This window comes from Saccopteryx bilineata, chromosome 10 (genome assembly GCF_036850765.1).
Source record: "Saccopteryx bilineata isolate mSacBil1 chromosome 10, mSacBil1_pri_phased_curated, whole genome shotgun sequence".
In the NCBI taxonomy this organism is placed as follows: Eukaryota; Metazoa; Chordata; class Mammalia; order Chiroptera; family Emballonuridae; genus Saccopteryx; species Saccopteryx bilineata.
In genome coordinates, this window is record NC_089499.1 from 37,135,153 (window position 1) to 37,159,058 (window position 23,906).

Genomic DNA, 23,906 nt, shown 5'->3' on the forward strand with positions numbered 1-23,906 from the left:
GGAATTAGAACCTCCAGAGGCCATTATGCAAATCGATGCAAATGACATGCAAAGAGGCCTGTAGCCCCAGATTGTGGGAAACAGAGTGAGCAGGCCAGCCCAAAGGGCCTTGGATGAGAATTTGCATCTGTTGAGGGGTTGAAGGCCTTGCACAGCTATTGTGACAGTATGTTGCCCTTTGTATTCAGTTCTTAACCTTTGGGAGGAGAGGTAAACTCTTGTCCAGTTTCCATCCTGAAGGTGACAGTAGAGGGTGAAGGTGTTTAGGCAGTGCAAAGCACTGCAGCAGTTTTTATGATACAAATGAAAAGTTGCTTTGAAATAATAGCTGTGATCCATTCTGTGTCCCCAACCAGCTGAGTGTTCTCGGACAAGTCACTTCACTCCTTCCTTTGTCCCCGCTGTGCAGTGACAGGATTACATTACATTACCTCTTGGGCCCCTTGCACTGGGACAGCTAAATGTCTTCCTCCAGGGCAAAACCCTTCGCAGCGGGGATGGCAGAATCCGTTCATTGTACCAAAGGTTTGTTCTAAGGTCTAAAGAAGAAATGGCTCAGAGGTCAATTAACAGTCCTCCTAGGCAGAAAAATAACTCCATGGTATGCAGAGGCAAACATTTATTTACTCTGTAAGTCTTACAGCAAGATGGGTTCTTATCATATACTTCCTCGCTGGAACTTTAGCCCTGGAATGCTCCTGGTGGGACAGTCCTGGGAGTTTCTTTCCCTGAGTGTTAGAGAGACCAGGATGTATTAACCTCTCTGCCTCTGGAGTGCTGCCACAGTTCTGGTGGGCTCCAGTCCCACCCAGACCTGTCACTGGAGTCAGTAGGGGGCTCTCAGACCTTTGCACTGTCCTTTCTGCTGCCAGAAGGCCACTGTGTTCTTGGTCTCAGCCTCTGTGGTGTCCGGCACGTCTAGTGCTCCACCCCAAGAATTCTCCGGGCCCTTCATCTTAACACCAGCCTTTTTGGCAGCCACCAGCTGGGGGCAGGTGTACCCAGACAGCCCTCCCTGACTCAGCCTCCTGGGTCGTGCAGAGTGAGGAAGTGCCGTGGCATGAACGCCCATGGGCAGCGTGGGCCCGTGGCGACAGGAGCTGCAGGCTGCATGCCCTTCTTACGTGGACAACTTGAGATGCCTAGCGAATTCTGAATTGCCTCCTCTAATCAGGTCATGACTTGCCCTCAGGTTTTCTGTTTTACTCAGACCAGACCCCCATGGCTGTCCCCTCAGATCATTTCCCAGAAGAAACTACCTGCACGCAAGCCCCCGTCTCCCCTCCCATTTTTGGGGGGAGGGGTCTCTAATATAAGGCATTTACTCAGGCTGCTGTAATAAAGTACCACAGACTGGGAGCTTAACAGAAATTTGACTTTTCACAGTTCTGGAGGTTAAAAGTCCAAGGTCAAGATGCTGACAGTATTCCTTGAGCAGGTGGTGGCGAAGTTGATAGAGCATTGGACTGGGACACAGAGGACCCAGGTTCGAAGCCCGAGGTCACTGGCTTGAGCAAGGGGTCACTCACTCTGCTGCAGCCCCCAGTCAAGGCACATGTGAGAAAGCAATCAATGAACAACTAAGGAGACTAAGGAGCCTCAACGAAGAATTGATGCTTCTCTCTCTTCCTTCCTGTCTCTCTTTTCCTATCGTCCCTCTCCCTGTCTCTCTGTCTCTCTCTGTCTCTCTCTCACACACACACACGCACATACACACACAAAAGATGCTGACAGGATTGGTTTCTAATAAGACCTCTCTCCTTGACTTGCAGAGGCTGCCCTCTCACCATGTCCTCTCATGACCTTTTCCTCTGCACTCGTATTGGAGTGTCCCTGATGTCTCTGTGTCCTCATCTCCTCTTCTCATAGGGACACCAGCCAGATTGGGGTAGGGCCCACCGTGATGGCTTCATTTTATCCTAGTCACCTCTGAGATACCAGTGGTTAAGACTGTAACATATGAATGTGGGGGTGCACAATTCCGTTTATAACAACACTTGTATTGAACCAGGGCACTTGGGAGCCAAGAAGAGGCTTACAAGGGCATCATAGGTCTCAGTGCCAGCTCTCGATTGCTCCTGAGGTTTAGGCTGTCAGAGAGAGGCTGAATAGCCTTGACATCGAAGCCTAGCGCTGCACTGTTTCCTCTGAGGATGAAACCCCCGTCCCTCTTCCTCCTTCCATATCATGGGCGCTGTTTAACCCAGAAAAGCATGCGTTTTGAATGCAGCCCTGGTTTCATATACTTCTAATACTGCGGGACTTAGAACATGTTACTTAATCTCCCGGAGCCTCAGTTTTCTACCCCAGCAAGGGGCTGTAAGGATTAAATCAAGTGTGAAAGACTGGGCAGGCTGGACAGGTGCTCAGTAAAGAGTTTTCAGGATGGACTTGAATATGCAGAGCACGCTGTTGATGTGTGGGCTAGATCACAAATAAAAGTTTAGGAAAAATAGGTTGTTTAAGGCAAATTGTTGCTCCTAGAGATCCTGACTGCCACCATCTGTTGGCTCTAGAGTCCCTCAGCCTCCCTCCACCCCCTAGTTGGCTCTAGAGTCCCTCAGCCTCCCCCCACCCCCTAATTTAGAAGTGCAGAGTTAAGGGCACCCTGGCCTACTCTAAGACTCCACCCCACACTGAGATGGGAGGTGGCCCCAGTGGGCCTTATTTAAAGGCATGATCTCCCCTCTTTGCTTCCTAGAAGCCCACCAGGGCCCTCGCCTTCCCCTGGCAGCAGCTTTGCTGACTGTCCCAAATTCCCAGGAATCACCACCGGGACCCCAACTTTGGCTGTCAGTCCTGTGGGAATGTGGTGGGGGAGGGAGGCTAGGAGAGAGGGACCAGATGGAGACCAACCTCTGCTCTACCATTGACCACTGTCTGGGCGGCCAGCAGGGCTGAAGGACGGGCATGAGGGTGACCAAGAGGGGCTCGTGTGGACAGGCGGGAGGTCACAGTCAGCATCAGGCTTGGAGGCCTCTCCTGGGAGCGAAGAGCAGCCCTTCCCAGGCCACGTGTTGTCAGGCGCGACCCGTCCTCCAGTCTGCAATCGAAGTAGATCCTGTGTCTCACATTGAGGCACATGCTGTGTGATTAATAAAATCCACATGTACTGAGATTGTTTGTAAATTTATGTTTTCCCTTTGTGCATTTTCTCAGTGAACTAAAAGCATACGCGCTGAATATCGGGCAAAGTCCATAACTTTCTTGAAATGCTCCAAAGGGCTCCGTTTAGTCAGAAAGTCTGGGCATCGCCAAGGGTTCCCACACAGGGTTCAGCCACGTGAGCGCCGCGGGACAGCAGTTCACACTAATGACCGCCTCGTCCAGGCTCTGTGCGAGGGCTTTGCAGGCACCTGATCTGGCCGCCCTCCTCTGGGCCCCTCCCCCCTTCTGCCTGTCATTCTCCGGCGGCCCTGAGACAGCTCTGCCTCGCTGTAGATTGTCTGTGGGTTTGTGTGAGCTCACCCAGGGACAGAGACGGCCCTGCTTGTTTCTGTGTCCTCCAGGGTCCAGGAGAGGGCAGAACCTCCATAACTGTTTGTTGAGTGGCTGAACAACCAGAGGTCTGTCCGCTTGCACCTTTGTCTGGTTCATGAATGGAAGATTGAGAAAAGACACAGGAGCTGGTCAGCTGTGCCCACCTCAGCCTCCCTCATTCGACTCAGGGCAATTCACACAGCTGCCGGCTGCCCTGTGGTCAAGCTGGCCTGTCCACTCCCAGGCCCCAGGGCCAGCAGGCACTCAGAGCTACAGCTGTCACCCCTGGAAGCTGACTCGCGTAGAGGGCTGGTGGCATGTGAGAGGCGTGTGGGAAAGGATGAGCATGGCAAGTTCAGCTGGCTCCGGTTCCCTGGGGCCAGGGCTCTTCCCAGCAGTGCTGCGTGGCCCCTACCTAAGGGACCCGCTGAACTCCACCTGACTGTGTCTGATGAGGGGCAGGGCGGCCCCGGGCATGCTCCTGCGGTTTCCCTGGGGCTCAGCACTTGCAGGGTCACGGCTGCTCCCGGTGTCTCACCTGTCCTCTCTGTCTCCCTCCCAAGGCTTCCTCCTGACCTTGACACTGACCGAAGCACTGGTGTTTGCTGCCCAGGAGCCAGCCAGGGAATCTCTTCCGGTCCTACCTTCAGGCACCATGGTGACAGCACCGTTCAGCTCTACCAGACACTCATCTATGGCGGCCGCCCCCACCTCTGTGGTGACACTGAGCCCCCGTCCTGATGGTTCCTTCTCACAGGCTGAAGCCCCGATGGCAACAACAGCACCCCATCCAGATGGGCACCCTCCTACAAACTCTGTCTCCCCTATTATGGCGACAGCAACCACCCACCATGCTGAAGGCCCCCTGACCACAGGGACCCTTCCTGCTGCCATGGCAACCACAACCTCCCACTCAGAGGGCCGCCCCCTGGGGGAGGCTGGGCCCACCATCCTGCGGACAAAGCCCACTGAAGCCACCAGCCGGCCCACCACAGCACCCACCCGGGCGACCACACGCAGGACCGCCAGACCTCCAGGCTTTTCCCGCAAAGGGGCTGGAGGTGCGTCACGCCCCATCCCGCCTGCGCCCGGTGGCCACTCTGGAAGAAAGGAAGGTCAGCGGGGAAGAAGTCAGAGCTCCACACACCTGGGGCAGAAGCAGCCCCTGGCAAAAATCCTCCAGCTCTACAAAGACAACCTCACAGGGTCTGTGGAGCCTGAGCCTGCCACCCTCGGTCCCAGGAACCCGCCCTGGGGTTATTCCTCCTCGGTGCCGACCCAGACAGTGGCCACTACCACAGCGCCCAGCAGGACCTCGTGGGCACCGAGCTCCGCCCCCTCAGTGCACACAGAAGGCAAGCCAGGACTCAGCAGAGCAGACCAGGGGGGTGGTCCTACCTTTACCGGCCCCGGAGGGGAGCCAGATGCCACCACAGCCTCAGGTGCCCCTGCCAGGCCACAGCCTGCCCCAGTGCCTTCTCAGCGCCCCCACGGTGACCCACAGGACAGCCCCAGCCACAGTGACTTCTGGCTTACTGTCACCCCTGGAATCATCAGACCTCTGTCCACCAGCTCTGGGGTCGTCACGGCCGCCACGGGGCCCACCCAGGCTGCCTTTGATGCCAGTGTCTCAGCCCCTTCCGAGGGGCTTCCTCAGGGAACAGCCTCAACAGCGTCCTCGACCCCACAGGCCCCCGCCCGCCCCCCCGGGCGCTCGGAAAGGACTGTCTCCCCAGCCGAGGAGGAGGCTGTGGCCACCCCCAGCGTGACCGGCAGGGTGCCCAGTCCTCTCTCCACAGTGGTGTCCACAGCCACAGGAAACTTCCTCAACCGCCTGGTCCCCGCAGACACCTGGAAGCCTGGGACAGCAGGGAACATCTCCCATGTGGCCGAAGGGGACAAACCCCAGCACAGAGCCACCATCTGCCTGAGCAAGATGGACATTGCCTGGGTGGTCCTGGCCATCAGCGTGCCCATCTCCTCCTGCTGTAAGTGCCTCACCCTCTCCCTACTCCACTCTGCCTTCCCCTCCCCTCCCCTCCCCTCCCCTCTTCTCCCCTCCTGTCCTCCACCCCATCAACTTGCCCATCCCCAGAATCCCTTTGTCCCAGAGTTGGACTTACCCCCCGCCCAGTGGGCTTCAACTTTTCAGAATCCCAGGAAACCAGGTGGCAGGACAAGAATCATGGGTCATCCCTGTCCTGGTCCTCTGCTCTGCCAGGCCACAGCTCAAGTGCCCACTGGTCATAAAGGCACAGCTCCCAGGAGCTGGGAGGACCGTGTAGATAGTCCCATTTAACCCTGCATTTTGCAGAAAGAAAGACCAAGCCAGAGAGGCAGCATGGCTCACTCAAGACCCCAGAGTTAGTGAGAGGCAGGGTGGGATGAGAGCCCAGGGTGCCTGTCCCCCCGGGCGGTGCTCTCGTAGCACCACCCTGCCCTCGAGGGGAGCCGCTGATGCCCACAGTGACATGTCCGCAAGACCCCTGGCTACGTGGGCCCTTAGTATTCCAGCAGAGCTTCACCTTCCTCCAGCCTCACCTCCACCTTCCTTCCTGTCATTCCTCTCTCCTTCTCTCTCTCCCCCGAGGAAGAAGAGGAGATAAGGCTTTGACCTTGCAAGCAGTTCTCTTAGCCTTGGGGAAAACAGTTCTGGTAGCTAAAGTGAGGCTTCAGAGTTAGTTACCTGTGTTTTAGCTGTTCCCTCCCTCCTCCCATTTGATCTGGCCACGGGCACTGTGAGCTGTGTGCAGCACGGCCCTCCGCGTCTGGTACCGGCAGGGACGGGCTCTCCCGGGAGACCAGCACCTCCTTGCCGCTGCCTGTCACTCCTTTAATGGGGAGTCGGGAGGCTCTCTCTCTGGCGTCTCCTTGAAGAACTTGATGTCCTCACTCAGGACCTTAGGGTTTCTCTGCTCCCCTCACAGGAATGCTCACTGGTCCCAGCCCCACCACACCCTGCAGCTGTCCTCCGCGTCCCTCGGGACCTGTCCAGGTCCGAGACACCCGTGCTCCTCACTCATTTAGCAGCTCATCCTCCTCAGGTTGTTCCCCCGCTCTCCAGGGCCTGACATCTGCCTCCTTGTAACTTCCTCTCTGTGGTCCCAAGCCATGCAACAACAGCTGTCTGTGACCCTGATTCTGGGAAAGGCTCCCCCGGGCCGGGCCAGTCCTCTCTGCGTCCCAGCTGCCCGTGCCTGTTCCTTCCAGCCTCTCCATGGGGCTGCCCTGCCCTGGTCCGGCCCTGCCACCTGCCCTCTCCATGGGGCTGCCCTGCCCTGGTCCAGCCCCGCCACCTGCCCCACTGTGGCCTCCACTTGATCCCCGCGCCCCCAGAGGGGAGCGGCCAGCATTCTGCGGGCATGGCCACGCAAGGAGGAGCGGGTGGGGGTCCTCTGTCCGGCAGCACACATGGCATCAGCCCTGTTGCTTGTACCGGCTGTCACGTCCCACCAGGGCCTTCCCAGGTCTCCAGAGGAACGAAGCCCTAGACGCTGCACAGAGGGCGCTGTTGAACCAGGTTGCTTGAACATCAGGGCAGGAGGTGTGTGCCTTTAACATGGGCACGGCTTCCGCTCGGCATTGTACTCCAACAAGGTCTTTTTAGTCTAGATTCTGGATTCTTTCCCGGAGCCGCCTCTCCCAGTTCGCTGTCTCCTCTAGCTGATAAGCACGCTTTCCGAGTCAGGGGTAGGCAGCCCGGGGACCCGGTGCAAGAAAAGTGAAAATGTTTGCAGATAGCCTATTTTATTGTTTGATTAGGCAGCTTTATTGTCTCTCATGGAAGCGCACATATATTTTTAAACCTGTGACTGCCCACTTCTAAAACAGAAGAATGACAATGAGAAAATATTACACTATTAGCCAATAAATAATTAATAAAGGTCTCATTAGAGAAGTAACCACATTCGAGACAGCTTTCTCACTTTCCATGCTTTATCTGTGTCTAGTGGCTCTGGTTTACAAAGAGAGTTCCCACTATTTTTAATCATTCCATCCTTAAAACAGACCAGCCGGAGGAATAAATAAAGACAGAAACAAGTAAAAAACACACTGTGCGAGGAACACTCCTTGCCAGCAGGGAGTAAGTCACCTGGTGCAGTGACTTGCCCGGGGCGCAGTCACACCAGTCAGCCCAGATCTGGTGGTGGAATCTGAGTGACCACAGTGTTTCCCGGGTGCCCGTCATGTGCCAGGCCCTAGGGAATCAGGGGTGTCGTGTGGCTCTCCCGCTCCCCCCTGCTTTCCTCTTTGCCCGGGCGGACAGCGCAGAGTAGGTCTAGCCTTTGTTCCTACAGGCCACACCTGGCTTTTCCAACTCCGAAAACACTTCTCCAGCCCTTTTGCTCTGTATGAGTTTGAGATCAGATCAGATCTTACTGCAAAGCCAGAAAACCCGTGAGCTGCCTAAGCCGTGCGTAATAATGTCCAGGACAGAAGCAAGGACACAGCCTGGAACTGGGCCTCGGTGCTCCTAGCTGACGGCCTTCAGGTGCTGGGGACAGGACGTCCACCTCAGGAAGGACTCTAGAACCTTGGTTCAGAGCGGACTCGTGGAGCCCCTGGGGACCTCGGGCCCCACTTAATCTGTCCTGCATTTCCGGTCCACTCAGCCCTCGCTCACCAGCTCCCGCCTCAGCCCTGGCTGCCTGCACACACAGCTCCCTGTCCTCAGTCACACCCCCGACCTCTGTAGGATCGTCAACCCTGTGAGGGCCCAGGCGAGGGAACGTTAAGATAGAATACTTGTCCGGCTTCCGACCGCCGTGTTCTTCCAAAGCACAGAGGGGGGCGTATCCAGCCTGTTTTCACCGCTTTGCTCCACTCTAGTCATCAGGTGAGCAGACCTCTTCCAGGTCTAAGGTCCCCCAGTCTCAGACCTTCCCAGCGGCGACATTTATCCTGCAGCTCACTCTGCAGCCTTCTAGGCAGGGCGCCTCCTGTGCTGTTCTGCCAGAGAGCTCGGCAGCCCGGGCAGCAGCCAAGTACAGGCGCAGGTTCTCACACCTGGTTTTCCAGACGGGCCCGGGCTGGCTCTCCTTCCACTAGCAGCCAGGCTGCTGATGGGCAGGGGGCTGATTCCCCTGTTCTGCCAGAAGCAAGGAGCAGTCAGAGCAAATCTCAGGCCTCCCCAAACAGGGCTGTCGTCAGGCGCACCAGCCCCTCCAGATTGTGGGCCCCATTTAACGGCTGAAGGCCATATGTGCCAGGGCTAAGGACACTTTGTCTCCTGACCACGCCGGAGGCTCCGTGCAGGGTTTCAGATGGCTGAGAAGCAAAATTGATTGGCTCCGGGCCACGTTTGGCTGGGGCAGGGGGAGCCGTGTGGCTCCCAAGCCGGTCTCTGCTGCCACCCTCAGGACACACAGCCGCCACCTCCTGCTGGAAGCCTCTGGGCCCGGCGCTGCGCCGACCCTCCGCGCCACTGTGCCCTGGCTCTCACCAGCTCGGTCTCGGGCTCTCCCAGGTTCCCCAGCCTGTCCTGCACACGCCACAGCCAGTCTCGGGAATGTCTCCACCAGCCTCCCCAGGAAGACACGGGGCTTTATAGAAGGGGTGGATGAAACCGGCAGCTGCAATCCGAGGAGCCTGGCCGAGAAGCAGGGCACCTCCCGCTGACCCCGGACGTGTGAGGGGCCCCCTGCACCGTGTCCCCTGCAGTGTGGCTTCCTTCCATACACACAGTGAATGTCATCGGAGCATCAGTGCAGTGTTCAGAGAGATACCCTGTCCATGTGCCCCGCACGGCTCTTACCTGCATTAGTTGTTCTGTGATTGATAGTCAAACCCAACTGTATAGATGTACCTCTTACTCACAGGCCAAAAATGACTGTAGTTCTATAAAATAGCCGGTCAGAATTACTCTTCCCAGTGAAAAGAACAGACGAGATTGGGAAGAGAAGGAAGTGTGAGGAGGGGGTTTGTCTCCCTGGGGCTTATGAATGGGGTGTAGGAGAGGGAGAGGCCTGCCTCGGGGCAAGGCAGGGTTGTCCAGGGTGTGTCGCCTCAGCGGGACCAGTGTCCCTCCCAGGCTCTCACAGCTCTTGTTCTTCCCAGCCAGCACCCTTGCCCCTGGCGGGGACCTCCTTGGGCTTCTTCAGGCATACTCCAGGTTTAAAACCTGACGAAATAGAGATCTCCCTGACCTCCTCTAGGGTCTTGACGGCTGTTGACTTTGGAGAAACAAAGCAGTTGAAGCTTTTAACTGAATCGGAAAGGAGGTGGCGAGCACCTTGTGTTTGCACACAGCAGCCGTGTTTACAAAGCACCTCACATGCCTAAGGTACATTGCCTCCGGTGTTCAGGACAGCATGAGACAGCAAGAATCAATCTGAGGGTCACAGAGACCTTGGGTTCTAGTTCCAATAAATGGCTGGGTGAGCAGGATCAATTTTGTTAACATCCATGAGCTTCTGGAAATGAGAAGAAGAATGGTACCTTCCCCAGTCACTCTGTGGGTTAAATTAGACTGTCAAGCATCTGAATCAGCGCTGTGAATATATCAGAGGCTCCGTAAGTCTGAATTGTCCCTTCCTTCCTTGGATGAAAGGTCAGCTCCCTGAAATAATGGAAGTTCTAAACCAGAGGTGGAGCCGTGGCCTTGCACCACCCAGCTGTCATGCGGCCCAGTTTGTCTTTCTAGATCTCTTGTGGAGGATACTGGGAGAACAAGAAGAGTCATTAGTTAAGCACCTACTGTGTGTCAGGCAGTGTGTAAGGCATTTTGCTTTCATGGTCTCTGCCTTTTCTTACAAACCCATGGAGTCCATAGTAATCAGCTTAGTGGAGTGACTTACCTAGTATGACACGTGGCAGAGCCGGGCTTGAACCCAAGTCTCTGGACTCCAAGCCCATGCTCTTTCTCTGCAGCTTCTAGCATGTCATTGAAATCGCACTTGAGAGGCATTGGGCCTTCTGAGAGAAACGTGATCAGGACAGGAGCACTAACAGCATATGAAAGAGAAAGAGCTAGTAGAGCTCCCCATTCCAGCCACAGTGCCGGCCCTTCCCACAGAACCCTGGTCCTGTGTCCTGAACAGAGCCAGCATCCGGAGCCAGGGCAGAGTGCACTTGGAGGGGCCCAGGGCTGGGGGGAGGGGGCCCGGGGACCTGGACTCTGCACCTTGTGCCAGCCCAGGCTCGCGGCGCGGTTTCCCTGTGGCCTGCGCCCCTCTTTATGGCTACGGTTTCTCAGGCATGGGCTCCCCCAGGCGATTCCACCATCCCAGCTCCAGCAGCAGGGCAGAGAGGTAGTGACAGTGAGAAATAAAGACTCCAGAAACAGGGAGGTGGGACTCAGGACTTGCCCCAGCCCTGTGACCTGTGGCAAGCCAGCTCGGTGCCTCGGACCGCGGTCTTCTCATGTGTGGAGTAAGGAGGTGCCCTAAATTAGATTTTCAGGCGGATCTTTGCAGTGTCCCCCCCCCCGCCCCCATTTCTCCTCTAGACAGTTGAAGACAGGACTCAGGAAGGGAGGGAGGGAGGGAAGGAAGGTGAGACCCACAAAATTTGAAAAAGTCTTTACCAGCCCATCTAAACCCATATAGCTCAAATATTTAGAAAATTCATTATATTTTTAAAACTTTTTAAGACGACCCAGAAGAATGGTGAGCAAATTAGTAGTCTCTTTGGTCAAAACAGAGTGGACAAAAGAAACTCGCCAGATCTCTTGACCTTGTCTGGAGGTCTTCTCAGGTTGAGATGCCAGCTGGGAAGAGAGCTGCAGAATTCCTCCATCAGGGAGAATTCCTCCCACAGAGGTCTGGGCTTTGGGCCCTGAGGTCTCATCCTGTGTTGGTGCCAACTTTTGCAGTACCCCACACCCTGGCATGCACACCTGGGGCTGGCAGAACACCTAGGCTGTGCTGGACAGAGGTAGCCCTCTGCTGCCCCCTGGTGGTCATTGCCATCACAGCGCTAGCCTCTGTGAACAGCTCAGCTTGGGACCCCCTCAGCACAGGTGGTTGGCAACTCCAGATGTTGAGTATAGCCCTGACCAACCCTGGTCTGGAGTTTAGCCACCTTACAGGCTCTGGTGATAGCAAAACCGGACAGGAGATACCCAGTCTTCATTTACTGGTTTCTCCCCAAGATGGATCCTGTAACTCTTGTCATTGTATAACCTGTTCCATTGTGTGAGCCCGGGTGGGCCACCCCAGCTCTCTGACCACATAAGTCATCCCTGTTGGCCCAACAACCTCTGTTCACACCTGGTTCATCAGCAACATCCAAAGTATTTCTTCCTCCCTGGGATCCACGAGTCTCAGAGATGGAACAGTCAGTCATATGTCGAGCTGTGCAGAGCCCTGGCCGGGCCGTCTGTGCAGTGCGAGCGGCAGCCTCAGTCTTCGGCGCGTCTCTGTGAGGCAGAGCACAGACTTTGGAGTCTAGATGTCAGGGTTTGCTCTGGAGCAAGTCACTTCACCTTTCTGAGTCTCAGTTTTCCTGTTTTAACATGAGGGCCCCAATAGCATTGACCTCATGGAGTTAAGTCAAGGATTAAATGAATTAATATTTATAAAGTACTTGGAACCCTGCCTGCACATCAACACTATATAACTGTTCGTGGCTTTTTTTTATGATGCTGATGTTGATGATGATGGTAGAGTTGCAGTTTAATCCAGTCCAAGAGCTCTGCTGTCGAGACTGTCTGTGAGGATCGGGGCTCGTTTGGCCCGGACCCACTTTCTGCCACCTCCCGCTCATCTGTCCAGCAGAACTGCTCAGAGCACACGTGCCACTGCGCAGCTGAGCTCTCCTTCCGCCAAATGAGCAGGGCCTTTCCTTGGAGCACCCTCAAAGAGTGGTGCTGCAGGATCCACAGAAAGCAGATTATATCCAAGCCCCCTGCCCCAGGCCTTGTGGACACAGCCTCACAACACTGCTCCAGCCTCACTCCTCCACCCCACCCTGCCACTCTTTCCTCATACACATCAAGCTGTGCCCACCTCAGGCCCTTTGCACATGCTGTTTTCTCTCCCTGGAACACATTGGCCCCAGTCAGCACATGGCTAGCTCCTGCCCCATTCTCTTCTTAGCTCAAAGGTTACCTCTTCAGGAAAGCCTTTGTGACAATTCTAAAGCACTCCCTCCTCCAACTCGCCTCCATTGTCTCACTCACTTCACCCTGTTTTATTTTCTCTGAATAGTTATCACTATCTGAATTTACCTTATTTATTCATTGTGTTTATTATACATATATAGTCTGACTCCCCCCCCCTGCACCCCTTGATACACACACTAGAAGGGAAGCTTATGAAACCAGGGCACCCTTGTCTCTTTTTTTTTCTTTCACTCCACACCTGGCACAAGGCACTCAGCCTATGTAAGTATTTTCTTAGCCTATGTAAGTTGGTTTGTTGAATGAACCAACGAGCGAACTAGTGAATGGGGTTAAGTGGCTGAATGTATGACCATGACAGCCGCTCCCGGAGACTGGCATCTGTCCCTGGGCAACGCTGGCTCCGTGCTTGTCGCCTCCCCGCCCCTCTAACTGGGACTCTCTGTAGCTGTCTTGCTGACGGTGTGCTGCCTGAGGAGGAAGAAGAAGACGGCCAACCCGGAGAACAACCTGAGCTACTGGAACAACGCCATCACCATGGACTACTTCAACAAGCACGCCGTGGAGTTACCCAGGGAGATCCAGTCCCTTGAAACCTCCGAGGTAATGAGCCCCAAAGCAAGGGCTGCCCCCTGGAAGTGCTGGCCCCACCGCTGGGGAAACCACAGCTCCGAGAGAGAGCTGTGGAGCACTTGCTCGTTTCTGGGTGCCTTGCTTCCCGAAGCGCGGTCCGCGGACCAGCAGTAGCGCCCAGAAGGTCGCGGGCCCTGCCCAGCCCCGCTGGTCAGCAGCTCGTGTGAGTGAGAATCTGCAGGTGCTTTTTGCACCTGGAATCGCTGTTCTTGGGTTTCTAGGATTAAGTCAACAGATATTCACTGAGGACCCGTTTTGTGACAGGCACTCTCTGGGGACTCTGAAGATGAGAGCTTGCTCTCAGGGAACCCAGATTCCAAGATGTGGTTGAGCTTTGAACCCCAATAATCATTCAGAAACCAAACAAACTAGGGAAGTGCTGCGGAAACCCAGGGGAAGGGCTTCACAGGGGCAGGGCCAGGAAGGGTCAATGGGCTCCATCCAGTACCCCAGCAAAGGGTGCAGCCTGAGTAAGGGGAGGCGCATGTTGGGTGTGGCTGAAGGAGGTGTTTGCCCAGGACACCCAGCTGTCCGCCGAGAGAGGTGGGCTTTGAACCCAGATCTCTGACCTCAGTCTGTGCTTTTCCCACCCACACAGGGAAGGGAGACAGGCCGGGCCACAGCAGGCATGGGAGGAGGCTGAGGCATGGCCTCAAGTGGGCGTGCATGGACTTTAGTCATGGGCAGCAGAGGGTCACTGAAAGTTATGAGCTTAGTGTGACCTAGTTTGGGGATGATTGTGCTGATGGCCTGGTGATGGCACTCTATTCATGATCAGTGGATGGATAGGAAGGGTAGGAAGGAAGGGTGTTGGATGGATGGGTGGATGGGTGGGTGGGTGGGTGGATGGATGGATGGATGGATGGGTGGATGGATGGGTGGATGGATGGGTGGATGGGTGAGTGGGTGGGTGGGTGGATGGATGGGTGGGTGGGTGGATGGATGGGTGGGTGGATGGATGGGTGGGTGGATGAGTGGGTGGGTGGATGGATGGGTGGATGGATGGATGGATGGATGGATGGATGGGTGGGTGGATGGGTGGGTGGGTGAGTGGGTGGGTGAGTGGGTGGGTGGGTGGGTGGGTGGGTGGGTGGGTGGGTGGGTGGGTGGATGGATGGATGGGTGGGTGGATGGATGGGTGGGTGGATGGGTGGGTGGATGGATGGGTGGGTGGGTGGGTGGATGGGTGGGTGGGTGGATGGGTGGATGGATGGGCAGGCAGAAAGACAAGTGGAAACAAGTAGATTGACTGGGTGCGATTGAGACGGCCCAGGAGAGAGAGAGATGGCAGACGCTGAGAGGCGCTTCTGAGGGTGCACTCCTTCCCCCTGCAGATCTGTTCCCACGCCAGTGGGAGTGAGCTTAGGAACCGCAGAGTGCTCACGTTAAGCCCATGCTCAGAACCCTCGGTAAGGTCAGGTGTTTGCAGGGCTGCAAGGTGGGCCCGGCCCCAGCCCAGCTTTCCGGCCTCGTGTCCTGCCCCTCCCTTCCGTGTGCTGAGACACACTGGACCTCTCATCCCTGACAGCACCGAGTGAGCGCCCCCCAGGGCTGTGCGTGAGCTGTTCCCTCTCCTGGAGAGCCTTCTGTCCCTCCCAGCACTGCCTTCACTTGTCTCCTGCCCATCCTTCGGGCCCAGGCTGACCCTCTCCTCAGGAGGCTCCCTGGTTTGCCAGGCCGGGCGTGGCTGCTTATGCTCTCCCATCGTGGCATTTACCAGAGCTGTGATTCTGTAGCTGTTGGTCTGATGTTAGATTAATATCTCCCCCTGCACACACACTAGAATAACTGGTGGACCCCGTTGCGGACCCCAGGGGTCGATCCCAAGCGCTCCTCTCAGTTGAGCTACCAGCAGCATCAGCACAACCACTTCCTCTTCAGGACATTTCTGTGCTGGCCTGTGGGCCCCGTCCTGCCCTGGTTCTCCGCTACCTCCTGGCTGCTCCCTCCCGCTCTCCGTCACCCTCCCCTTTCCCAACCTCCTCTCTCCTCCCACTGCTTCTCTTCTGCTTCATTCCATAACCTTTTTTTTCTTTTTCTCTTTTCTTTCTTTTTTTTTGTGATAGAGACAGAGGGACAGGGAGAGGGACAGATAGACAGGAAGGGAGAGAGATGAGAAGCATCAATTCTTCATTGCAATATCTTAGTTGTTCACTTATTGTTTTCTCATATGTGCATTGACCAGGGGCTACAGCAGAGTGAGTGACCCCTTGCTCAAGCCAGTGACCTTAGGGCTCAAGCCAGCGACTATGGGGTCATGTCTATGATCCCACACTCAAACCAGTGACCCCACGCTCAAGCTGGATGAGTCTGCGCTCAAGCTGGCGACCTTGGGTTTCAAACCTGGATCCTCTGCATCCCAGTCTTACACTCTATCCACTGCACCACCGCCTGGTCAGGCTTTTTTTTTTTTTTTAATGTTGTAAGACTATTATTTTAGAGAGACTAGAGAAGGAGAGAAGGGGGAGGAGCAGGAAGCATCAACTCCCATATGTGCTTTGACAGGGCAACAAGCCCAGGGTTTCAAATCGGCGACCTCAGCATTCCAGCTCAATGCTTTATCCCTGCGCCACCACAAGTCAGGCCACTTCATGACTTTAAACACCCTCTCTGCCCTGGGGCTGCCGTTTTTTCTCTGGCCCTGGCACCCCCCTGAACTCCAGACTCACGTAGCCAGCTACTGCAGGCATGTCTGATGGGCATCTCAGAGTCAACACGCCCACGACTGAACTCTTGACTCCCCCACACAGCTGCAAGCTCCCCTGGTATTCCTCGTTATGCAGATGGCACTACGGTCGCCTGTCCCTCTCGCCCGCCTCACACCCAGGGTGCCAGCACATCCCATTGGTTCTCCCGACAAGGACACTTCTCGCACCTGCCCTCATCCAGGCTTCCATCAGCCTTCAAATCACCGATTTCTGCAGCTGCTTCTGAGAATAGGGTCCCACCACCGCCTGGCCTCCTGCAGCCTGTCTTCCACACAGTAGCCCCAGGATCTTTTCAAGGCAGGACCTCATGTCAGCATGACTCCCAACCCTCAAGTGCCTCCTCTTCACACTTGGAACAAAATGCAGATTCCTCCTACCTGGCCCTTCACGGGCTGGCCTCTGCCCACCTTGAGTCCCTCTACCAGACTTCCCACTGACCGAATACCACACCAGCCTTCTGCTCTTCTCCAACACGAGCCTGTCTGGAAAGCTCTGCTCCTGGCCGCCCCCCGCCCTCACTCCCTCCAGGTCTCTGTTCCAATGCCGCCTCCTCAGGGAGGCCTCCCCTGACTGTCCTCTGCAGCCGTGGTTCTCTGTTCCCGCTCCTGCTTCACTCCCCTTCTCCCGCCTGCCTGCCGTTGCAGCCTTCTCTCGGGGTTGCCTGGGGCGCTGCCCGCCTCTCCGGCCGGAATATACGCTGCCTGAGGGCCGAGCTGGGTGTGTTCTTGCTGCTCTACCTCCGGCACCTAGAACAGTGCCCAGCACATGCTAGGTACTGGGAGACGTTTGTCCCAGGAATGAACCCCAGGTTTTGTTCATGCCTTACCCATCACGCAGCCCAAAGCCCAACACAGTGGGTGCCCAATAAAAACTTTTACCTGAAGGGCAGAGAGACAGGCTCTGTGGAGGCATGGACCTTTTGTGTGGGCAGAGCACATTCTGCACAGCAAAGTGTACCTGAGTAAACTTGGGTGACTAGGCAGAGGGCTGGACCCGCTGGAGTGTGGTCTGCAAACCCCTGAACTCGAAACTTCTCACATTCTTTACAGAATTGATCAGTGAAAACCAAAGCCAAAGGACAGTGCTATGAGCCTAGAAAGGGCCAGATACTGCGGGACAGGGACAGGGGCTCTGGCAGAGAGACTGCCCCAGCTGGCGTGAGCTGGGGTCTTGTTTCTTCTTTCTTATCTTAGTTCCGTAAATAACGTTCTCTTTTTTACTCAGTGAAGTCTGCATGTCGTTTCCCCTGGGTAATGGTTTTGTGAGAACTGTGAAGCAACAAGCAAGCTCCCAGCCCCCGAAGTGCTCTCCACAGCTCATCCCGAAAGCCCAGTGGGGAAGGAGTTCTGACAGCCACCCTGCTCCCCTTACTTCGAGGGCCAGCCCCGTGCCCGCCCCTCGGATGGGCACTCAGCTAAGTCCAAACATTGCAGGAAATTCTTGTCTTCTGAGAAGACATGTTATCAACAAATGGCCTTTTTCTTCCTTTACCTCTTCTTCACAAAGCATCTCTGCTCAAAAATTATGTTTTATTTTAAAAATAACATTCAGAGAAATCATTGCGGCTTCTTCAAGAGAAGACGTCTAAGCCAGTCCATCTTACGCCAGTCATAGCTAGGCTGGTGGCTGAGCCTTTGCCCTAAAATCTGCAGGTGCTGAGACCTCAGTTGTTTAGAACTGGAACAAGCTATGCCTTCCCCCCACCCCAAGTCAATACCTGGCCTGAGTCTGAGAACAGCCGTGTCGGGCTCCCTCAGTACTCGCAGTGCTTGCAGTGCTTGGTAGTCGAGGCCACAGCCGTTAGGTGGCCTGAGCACTGGATACCTACCCAGGCTTTTCCACTCCTGGAGCTGTGCAGACAGACTGAGTTTTTCACTTACCACCAGTTATACAGACACTGATTCAGATCCGTTCAGCTCCGCACATCTAGTGCTATGACAAATGGGGCAAAGATTCTTTGAGGCTTGCTCTTGGAGGATTCAGGAGAGGAAAAATTAGCGGTTGGAGGCTCTAATACATGGGCGGCAGGAAAGGAAAGAGATGGGCAAGTGTAGGGTATGTCGAAGTGAAGCAGCAGGTTTCCTAGAGGTCTGTGAGAAATTCAGGAAGAAGAGTCTGGGGCCCAAGTGGACCACAGTTTGCCTGTTAAGGCAGTGAGCTCTGTGGCGTGTGTGTCGAGCATGAGCCCTCTCAAGTTTGACAAGGAAAGCAACCCCATCTCTGGAAACCTGATGTGGGGATGATTCAGGAAGCAGGAAATCTTTTTTTGAAGCTGGTACAAAACTCTAAAAGAGAGGTCTCTGTACCTCAGCAGTAGCGGTGGAAAGGATGAAAAGTGTTTACCAAGCAGTCAATCCCCCATGTAATTAATTGTCCCAGTGATCCATTTCTTTCAGAATGGCCCCCTCATGCCCCCACCCCGCAGCTCACAACACCTCTTCCCTCTTTCTCCCCAGGACCAGCTGTCAGAGCCCCGCTCCCCGGCCAACGGCGATTACAGAGACACCGGGATGGTCCTTGTCAACCCCTTCTGCCAAGAAACACTGTTTGTGGGAGACGATCAGGTATCAGACATCTAACTGCAGCCATCTCGCTTTGCATTCCCTACCTTTTGTCTCTAAATTATAAATATACAAATATATATTATAAGTATAATCTTTGTGTAACCCTGACTTAATGAGAAACATTTTCAGCTTCCCCCCCCTAAGAATTGTCAACATCTTTTTTATAAGTGTGGTTTAAAAGAAAAAAAATTACAGAACAATCTGTGGCTTTATAAAATAAAGGTATTTCTAAGCAAAGCCGTTGCGTTGATTGCTTCTCTGAGTAACTGGCCTTGACACGTGGGGGTCGCAGCAGCCCTAGGCGGGGAGGGGATGTCACGTGCATGTCCCTTGAGTGATGCCTAAAGCTCAGGTTCCTCTTGATTCCATGTGACCCCTGCCCCCCTCCTGTGCGCACCAGTGAGGGCCACCCTGGGGAAGAGGACGCAGGTTGGCATACTGAAGCAGGAAAGGGGACATGTCGTCACCCCGGCGGAGGACTGCCCTGGGGCCTCACCCCGGCACCACTGACTGTCGAATGTAATTCCATCTGAGCGGACACGCAGGAGCAGCAGCCCTCCGGAGACCATGACGCTCACCAGGCATCCTAAGGCCACGTCCCCCTAACATCACACAGCAGGGCCTGGTGCTGTGCTGGCCACAGAACTGCCCTTCCCTGGTGGGGAAAGGCCCCCCTCCCAGCACACGCCTGCAGCCCCTGCGACACCCACGTCTGCGTTCGGCACCTGTGCCTTTCTCTGGAGAGGGCTTCGATGCAGATGCACCTCGAGCTTGAGAATGCCTGCCCTTCTTCAAGGACCTCACAATTATGGGGGTCCAGCTTCCCTTGCTCTAGAGGCCGCCAGACTGTGCCCCTGAGGAACATGTTTCTGTGAGGAGCCTTGAAGCGTGGGGCTGTCACTTTCTCAGTCGTCCCGCGATCTTACAAAAACGAGACTGCCAATGCGGTCACTTGGGAGAAGAATCATCACATCCCTCCTGGGCGTGGCTGACCCGCTTGGGGGTCTGCAGACGGGCTGGCCACCCAGCGCACTTCCATCCTCCCTGCCCTGTTCTGTCTGTCTGCCGGTGGCCTCCTCCACCACGCTGCGTCCAGCTCGGCTAACGGGGACCAGACCATCAGAGACTCGAGAGGGGCCCCCAGGGACGGCTGCTTCTCCATTTGTTCCCTAATACGTGGTGGCTGCGACCGAGGGTGACCGCTTCGACACTTCCTTTCTCTAAAAGAAAAATAGTTTGATAGTATATATTTTGAATATAGATGTTCTTATAGTCAGATCGGAAGTTGAACTTGAATGTTGATTCACGTTTGTGTTGTTGCTGTGTTCTTTTTTGTCATGACTCTTTTCTTTCTTCCTACATTTTCCTTTAAAAAAAAAAAGAGATGGCCTTCAAAAATGTGTGTTCTCAGTGTTGTACGAACATACTTAACATGAGTTTGGTGGTTGTCTCTCTTTAAAGACTTTTTAACCCACAAATAAGCAGGTTAAATGTTGCTCTGAGAGTCATTTTCCAGTGTGCTGCTGACATTTTATCCTTCCCGTAATGTTTCTGTTGGCTATTGCATTTAACATATCATTGTGTGTGTGTACATATAGGAAAAATCTGTTTGTAAAGTAAAAATTATATATAACATATGTAACCAAAGATACATATGTTATATATAAATATGAGGTTGTATGACTTATTTTTCCTTATCAACAAAATTCAGCTACCATGTATATATAAATAAACTTATTTTATTAGCCAGAGGATTAAGTTGCTAATACATCTTGTATTCTTTTCATTTTAAAATAACTTTTAAGTCTTTTGTTAGTACCAACGCCACCTAACATCCATCTGTATTTTTAATCTACTTTAACCGTCAGTTGGGTTTTATGAGAATGCTGAGCTAATAGGATTAGCAATGTATTATTTGCTAAGACAAATTCTTTAAAACAGGTCTGTGAGTTCTCCAAAAGAGAATCATCCCTCTTCAAGTCTTTGGAGACACTGTTGTCTATTAAGGTACATCACCTCCTCAACCCGCCCCTCCCCAGGACTCAGGGCTTCATTGTAAATATCTTAGAGTCAGAGAAGTCTGAAGTTTGCTTGGCCAGGAGTGCTACCACGCTATAGAGGACAGTAGTTCCTATGCAGCCTTTACAAACAACTTAGTGTAGCTGGAACCCTTCCTTTCGCCTTGAGCGATACATCCTGAAATCCTCAAGAACACAGCCCCTTGGGACCCAGCCAGCGCCACCTATCTTAGGATGCTGTTATAGCCCAGTCTCACGGGCACCGTGGGTCCTCGGGGTGCGCAGAGGTGTGTTCACCGCACGAATACCGTGTCCGAATAAACAAGCGACACCACTAGCCTCGCTTGATCAAGTTGGTTTCTTCATCTGTTAATCATATAACCCAGTAGTTTTCAACCGCCAGTCCACGGACCCAATGATTATAGACTCTGTAATCGTCATACAACATCAGGGTGGTTTACCTTTCACAGACCAGCATGAAATTTCTGATAGACTGGCACCAGTCGGCAGACTGGCAGTTGAAAACCACTGATATGACAAACATTGATATTTATGAAGTACCTTCCATGTCATCTCAAAAAAAGACAAAGTAGAAGAAAAGGAAAGAGTTTGTGGTATCCTAATCAGCAAGGAAGAGCACAGAGAATACTCCAGTAGGCGACCAGGGTAGACACCTGTGTGACCATGGTTAGATACCCTGCTCCCAGTGGTGGGAGGCAGAGGGCGTCCTAGATAAGTCACTGGATTGAGAGTCAGAAGAGGCCTCCTCCCCCAGCTCTGCTACTTTCTGAACATGAGACCGTGGGTCAGTCAACTGCAGCTGTCAGGGGCCTCATCACCGAAGGGGATTATAGCCTTAGGACTAGTAACAGAACTGGGGTTGTTCTGTGCGCAGCCCAGATAACAGTGCGTGTCAACCCTGCACTGCCTCCGGCTGGATCCAGAACTCAGTGCAATAAAATACGGAACTCAGGGCCAGATTCAGCTCTAAACGTGATTCCCTTCTCCCTCTCTCACTGCGGGGTGGCCCCACGTTGCAGGATCTGCAACATCACCAGCCTCTGGGTTGTGGAAACTTGGTTTCTCTGGGGTAAACTCGAGTGCAGTGGTTTTCAGATCCATGTGGGGCTGGAGGATCCTTTCTGAGTCTGAAGAGTCATGCCAACACGCGTTAGTGGATCCTGAGGACAGGAATTAAAATATGGGGTGTCGGCAAATCCTAACACGGAGCACCCTTAAAGAGCGTAGTGGAAACCCTCTTTGTTTTACTAATTTTCTGGCACATGGGAAAGCAGATGTATAGGGAACAGCTCGAGTGTAATAGGTGCCCGGCATGTGTGGGACCCGAATTTGCCCAAGGTCCCTTGTCTCATGAGTTAGGGCCTAGGCCAGTACATGGAAAGTGAGGTTCAGAGAGATGAAATGATGTGGCCAAGGTCACACAGCTAATGAATGGCAGTTTTCTTGGGAAGGAAGGTACTAGGCAGAGACCAGAAGCCGCTCCCAGGACTGAGGGAGGATGAAGGAAGCAACAGGCTTGGTTTGTTTCTCTCAAGACCCTGGGGTTGCTGCCGCCACAGCTGGTTCACATCTGTCTCTATCCCCTGCTCCCTGTCTGGACAGGTGGGCACACTCTTTCACACATTCGCACATGCAGCACATGTAAGGGTGTAGAGAGCCTGACACCGACCCTGGGGACACCTGGACTGACTGAGTCCTGGCTCAGCCACCCACTCACCTGAGACAGGGGGCTGCTCGAGGCCTGCCGGGCCCTCTCTGAGGTGGTGAAATGCAGAAACCCGGATGAGCCACCTCTGCAGCCTGCACGGACCCAGCCTTCCCCACCACCAGCAGAAACATCTGGGAGGTCGGGCACATGACTGCCGAGAATGCGCGAGTGCCTCTCTGCCCGCAGCCCTCCACGGGGCCCAGTTCCCTTTCAGCTCAGTGAATGGTGGAAGCGCCAGGAAAACAGCAGACAAAGCAGCCCGGGGCACAGGGGAGCTTCCAGAGAGGCCCGTGACCGGGCCTCCGGGACGCTGGGGCTGGAAGCCAAAAGCCACTGGACTCTGTGACCCGGTTAGGAGCAGCACTAGGCAGAAGCAGTGATGAGCTCAAGGCGAGTGGTGGTGGAGGCGCCTGCTGGCGCCAGCATGCCCCTCCAGAGGCACAGGGCGTCCTTCAGGGCGTCCTCCCTGGAGAGCCCCCCGGCCTCCAGGATCAGTGCCATGGGTGACCTTGTCCGAGCACCCAGGGTCTATGTAGGGATGGCACCCAGTGGGTGCACAGGTGGCCTTGGTGCCCGCGTGACCCGCCGAGCCCTGGGCATCAGCAGTGTCTTTCTGCAGGGGCTGTGGAGCTCAGGCCCGGCCACGGTGCCTGCTCCTGGCCTGGAGAGGGACCTCGGGGCCACTGAAGACCTGGGGGGCTGCCTGGTGGAATACATGGCCAAAGTGCACGCACTCGAGCAAGTCAGCCAGGAGCTGGAGGCCCAGCTGCGGATGCACCTGGAGAGCAAGGCCGGGCGCTCGGAGAGCTGGGGCGCCCTCCGGGCCTCCTGGGCCAGCAGCTGCCAGCAGGTGAGTACCGGGCTGTGCCCAAGGGCGCTGCAGAGGGCCGGGAGGGGACGCTGACCACTGCCTGGTGCACCATCTCAGGGAGCTCATTATGGGAGAACAAGTGTGCTGAGGCAGGGGGCAGGGGAGTGAGTAGTCTGAAGCCAGAAAAACTGGCCATAACCCTTTCTACTTTCATGCTACAAGTACTAATGACAGTAGTATCAGCAGTAATGACTACCATCGACAGGTGGGCTAGGGGCCAGGCCCACGTGAGTTCCTCGGCATGCACTCACAGCGGTGCTATGCAATATCTCATTCACCAATTGCATTTTTAAGATGAGAAAACTGAGGCACAAAGTTCAGTTATCTGGCCATGATCATGCAGCGAGTGCGGGGATAGAGCTGAGATTTGAACTTGAATCTTTTCGGCTCCATAGCTTACATTTGTCCCAATACCCTGGGCTGCCTCTGTAACCTTTGTGTTAAGAGAAGGTTTTTCAGCCCTCATCCAATGGAACAACCATCAAATGGATGTAGCATTAAAAATAATATGTGAAGGTATGTTCCTGTATCCATCTATAATTGCACTGTTCAATAGAAACCTGAGCCACATAGATCATTTACAAGTTTCTATCACCCCATTAAAAAAAAAAAGTAAAAAGAAACAGGTGAAGTTAGTATTAGTGTTCTAGCTTACTTAATTCAATATATTTTAAATGTGATTTCAACATGTAATCAACATAAAAATAGTAATAGATAATGGACCTTCAAATAGAACTTGTCTATATCCATACTGTCCAACCTGGTAGCCCAGGGGTCCCCAAACTTTTTACACAGGGGGCCAGTTCACTGTCCTTCAGACCATTGGAGGGCCGGACTATAAA

At 54.3% G+C, this 23,906-nt stretch overlaps 2 protein-coding genes across 8 annotated transcripts in view; both read left to right on the forward strand.

Annotated features, from left to right (window-relative positions):
* The window catches only part of TMEM108 (transmembrane protein 108), a 327,524-nt gene extending 307,354 nt beyond the window's left edge, over nucleotides 1-20,170 (forward strand). For 5 of the 6 annotated variants that reach the window (XM_066245515.1, XM_066245518.1, XM_066245516.1 and 2 more), the window contains 3 exons: nucleotides 4,044-5,468; nucleotides 12,990-13,144; nucleotides 18,339-18,671. In XM_066245515.1, the coding sequence (XP_066101612.1) occupies nucleotides 4,044-5,468; nucleotides 12,990-13,144; nucleotides 18,339-18,461 (1,703 nt within the window). In that variant the 3' untranslated portion in view covers nucleotides 18,462-18,671. Of the gene's footprint in view, nucleotides 1-4,043; nucleotides 5,469-12,989; nucleotides 13,145-18,338; nucleotides 18,672-18,846 lie in introns of those variants that run through there. The other variant, XM_066245521.1, reaches the window with a different exon arrangement.
* A 2,229-nt stretch (nucleotides 20,171-22,399) lies between these two features.
* The window catches only part of BFSP2 (beaded filament structural protein 2), a 71,856-nt gene continuing 70,349 nt past the window's right edge, over nucleotides 22,400-23,906 (forward strand). The window contains exon 1 of one of the 2 annotated variants that reach the window (XM_066244830.1): nucleotides 22,400-23,043. In XM_066244830.1, coding sequence (XP_066100927.1) covers nucleotides 22,573-23,043 — 471 coding nt within the window. In that variant the 5' untranslated portion in view covers nucleotides 22,400-22,572. The remainder of the gene's footprint in view (nucleotides 23,044-23,906) is intronic. The other variant, XM_066244829.1, reaches the window with a different exon arrangement.